The following is a 3,746-nucleotide window of genomic DNA, read 5'->3' as shown; positions in this document are numbered from 1 at the left end:
AAATGGGAAGCTCTCCAAAAGCCTGGCTTCATCCACCATTGTGTCTGAGTATCATTGATGTGAAAGTAATCATTGAGCAAAATTCAAACCCCTGATGCTTTGGAGGAGACTCCTGTGTTCTAAGGAAGGATTTTCTGTATAATTTACCTTGAGTAATATAAAGGACATCCTCCTTAAATTCCAGTCTATTGGTTGTCAACAATCCATGCTTTCAATATTTACTATGCACCTATCATATCTATTAGTGGATGTTGAACTTGTGGTAAAAGAATGAACATACTAGATGAAGACTATTCTGATAGCTACCATTTGGGTGAAGCATACAAGAAAAAGAAAACAATATGGAATCAGTGATAAAATGGAGGATTTACAATAAGTTATAGATGAAAATATGTCAATTCATGGGATTGTTATCTACAAAAGACTTAAGACTCCATGTAATTGGCACAACATTAGGTGCTTGTCAGGAAGTACAGATAGAATGAAATGAATTAGAGAAATTTACACGATTCTGTCAGAAATTTTTGATATGATGGACTTTATTAAAATGGGCAAAGGAAAAGGTGAAGATATTAAGCCATTAATAGGTTGAAATTCATATCCGAGCCTGCCTCTTTCTCTCTTGATTACTAACCTCAAGAAATATTACTCTTCGTATCTATTCCTAGTTATTCCTGCTTATAGGACTGCTTCTTGGTATCTTCCCTTGCAGAAAAGTGTCCTCCAGATTCTGAACATTTTAACTCCCATCTATGCATTATCACCTGGAATATGACAGTCTCATCAAATGATAGAAAGTCCATACATACCTCTTATAGTCACATAAAGGTTAAGGTGCTTTAATTTTCCTAGTAAAGTATAACTTCCTGAGAAGAATATCTGATCTGTCTATTTCTTTGTCCCAATTTCATAACATATGGTTTGTTTCACAATAATTGCTCAATAAACATTTTTTGAGTCATGTACAAGTAAGACAATAATGGCACTGTTTTTTGGCAATGGATGGAAAAGGTGATTTATATGGTTACCATAATTTGGTGTGTTGTTATTGATTTTATCAACTTGGTCCAAGAAAATTAAAAAAACTAATTATGAATTTGAATTGTTTTTAACAACAGAAAATTAAAGAGCCTCCTGAAGAAGATCTCTGTTTTTCAGCACCTGATTTGGTCACTTTGACCTAGCAACTGTCCCTTTAGAATTACCAATACAAAGAAAAGAAATAAGAATCATGCCACATCTGAACACTTCTCAAACCTCTCCTGTCACCTTCTCTCTGATGGGCATCCCAGGCCTGGAGCACCTGCATATCTGGATTGGGATCCTCTTCTGCTCCATGTACGTGATGGCTGTGGTGGGGAACGTGACCATCCTAGCCATGGTGCTGGCAGAGTGAAGCCTCCACGAGCCCATGTTCCTCTTTCTGTGCATGCTGTCAGTCACTGACCTGGTCCTCTCCACTTCTACCCTGCCCCGCATGCTCTGTCTGTTCTGCCTTGGAGCCCATGACATTGCCTTTGATGCTTGCCTGGCCCAAATGTTCTTCATCCACAGCTTTACTATCATGGAATCAGGCTTCTTCCTGACCATGGCCATTGATCACTATGTGGCCATATGTCACCCCCTGCACCATACCACCATTCTCACTCACACTCGCATTGTTATACTGGGTATAATTGTGGTTGTTCGAGGTGTGGGCTTCTATTCTCCACATCCCATCCTGCTCAAACAGCTTTCCTACTGTAGAACACGAGTAATTGCCCACACTTACTGTGAGTTCATGGCTGTAGTGAAGCTGGCTTGTACAGACACAAGGGCCACCAAACATTATAGCCTCTGTGTTTCTTCCATCATTGGCTCATGTGATGCAATTTCCACTGCTATATCCTATGCCTTCATTCTCCGATCTGTATTCCAACTGCCATCCGAGAAGCTAGCTTTAAGGCTTTGGGCACATGTGCCTCTCATGTTTGTGTCATTCTTGTCTTCTACTCCACAGCTGTCTTTTCCATGTTCACTCACCGTTTTGGGAAAAATGTGCCTCCACATATCCATATTTTTATTGCAAATACATACCTTTTAGTACCCCCTTTTCTCAATCCCATTGTATATGGCATAAGGACTAAGAAAATAAGGGAACATGTTGTCAGAGTACTAAGGGTCAAAGTTGCCTGACTTTAACTGGATCAATAAATAGATGGTTCAAGAAAATAAATAGAAATAACTTAGATATATAGAGAAAATAGCTAACTGCTAAGCTGAATTGCATTTCCCACTTGAAAGTTCTATTACTAAATATCTTTTAAGTTTTCCGAATTCTAACTCTATGAATAATTTTAACATTTTCATTTAGTAAGCATTGATGAAAATGTTGTTAATCTCCCCCTCACTAAGTATCATTTGAAGATAGTTACAGTTAGGGAATGAACAGTAATTGGAAGGAGGAAAAGTCTGTAGGAAACAAAAGCTAATTGGAGAACTATTTGCTGGATAGTATATGTCAAGTGGTTTGAAATAATTTTGATCCATATAATTCTCAGTGATTTTTTAGTTCAGATGATAAATGTTTTATCTATTTTCAAAGGAAATAAAATGAAAGCTTAACATTTAACCTGCTATAAATACTAAACATTTCCTTAGCAAGAGATTACACTTACTCCACAAAAATTAAAGCTAAATCATGAATTAGTGTTAAGGTATCAGCTTTTTTGTTATGACTTCAGCTTCTACAGTACTGTTGATGGAATAATGGGATGTTCTATATAATAAACCAATAACCTGAATTCTACTGACTGATATAGTTGAGGTTATGTACTTAGAGTTTCTTATCTAGTAGTCAGAAGTACCAAATCACCAGGCTACCATGTGCATTATGTTTTCCTCATTGACTGGTTACAAAGAACCTGATATTACATACATAACCTGGAATTTCTTATTAGCAAAAAAAGCCAAATACCCCTTGTATTATTCCCCCAAACAAGGAATGACTTCTTTTTTAGATCTTTTTCCTCAGTTGTCACTGCATTCCCAGTCTAGCTATCTACTTTTTATCTATTACTATCATCATCATCTTCATCATCATTACTATCCCTAAGGTTCATGGACTTTATCTTGAAGCTATGTGCAAAATGATTTCTTTGGTATTTGTGCATTAAAACTTTCCTCTATTCCTTGACTATTAACCCTAGAACTAGAACATGCATAATTAAACATGTGAAGACAAACATCTCTGCATTCATGAACTACTTAGTCCATAGGTCAACAATAGAGAGTGTGAACTTTTCTGTTTTAGAGAACTAGAATTGTTTGGTGTCATTCACTTAACATGAAGAACTCAATTTCAGGAACTACCTTGAGGTGTACATTAGTTATTTGGAAATCATATGTTTGAGATTCATGCAGGATATCAAGATATATACATATTTTAGGAGAAAGGTCTCACCCAAGATACATATTCAAATATCTTCAACAAATAGGTCAGCAGAAAGGACAATTGCAAGTGAATTTATTCAGGTTACATTTGCATAAGGAAGAATAAAGAGAATCTGAAAAATGCTGAATTTTTTGCAATCATGTCCTTCTCATCTCATTAAGTCATTCATTCCAAATGCTTTGGATCTGATATTGAGACTACGATTTCTCTAAGCCATTGCTCCAAAGGTCTGAATGTTCCTTCCATGGTCAAACATGTACCTTAATTAGCCTTACCAAGTCTGACTTAGATTTCCTTTCCCACCACATCAGTC

The 3,746-nt window shown here is 36.5% G+C and overlaps 1 protein-coding gene across 1 annotated transcript; it reads left to right on the top strand.

Annotated features, from left to right (window-relative positions):
- Nucleotides 1-1,411: 1,411 nt before the first annotated feature.
- Nucleotides 1,412-2,083, top strand: LOC101420751 (olfactory receptor 52K1-like). Its single transcript, XM_071218366.1, has one exon. It carries the CDS (start codon nt 1,412-1,414, stop codon nt 2,081-2,083), a length of 672 nt encoding a protein of 223 aa, XP_071074467.1.
- The last annotated feature ends 1,663 nt before the right edge of the window (nt 2,084-3,746 follow it).

This window comes from Dasypus novemcinctus, chromosome 10 (genome assembly GCF_030445035.2).
Source record: "Dasypus novemcinctus isolate mDasNov1 chromosome 10, mDasNov1.1.hap2, whole genome shotgun sequence".
NCBI lineage: Eukaryota > Metazoa > Chordata > Mammalia > Cingulata > Dasypodidae > Dasypus > Dasypus novemcinctus.
The sequence above is the reverse complement of the archived record's forward strand: the minus strand, read 5'-3'. Positions and strand labels throughout refer to the sequence as shown.

Excerpts from the sequence above, each read along its gene's own strand:
- LOC101420751 (XM_071218366.1), top strand. The coding sequence starts at position 1,412 with ATGTTCCTCTTTCTGTGCATGCTGTCAGTCACTGACCTGGTCCTCTCC.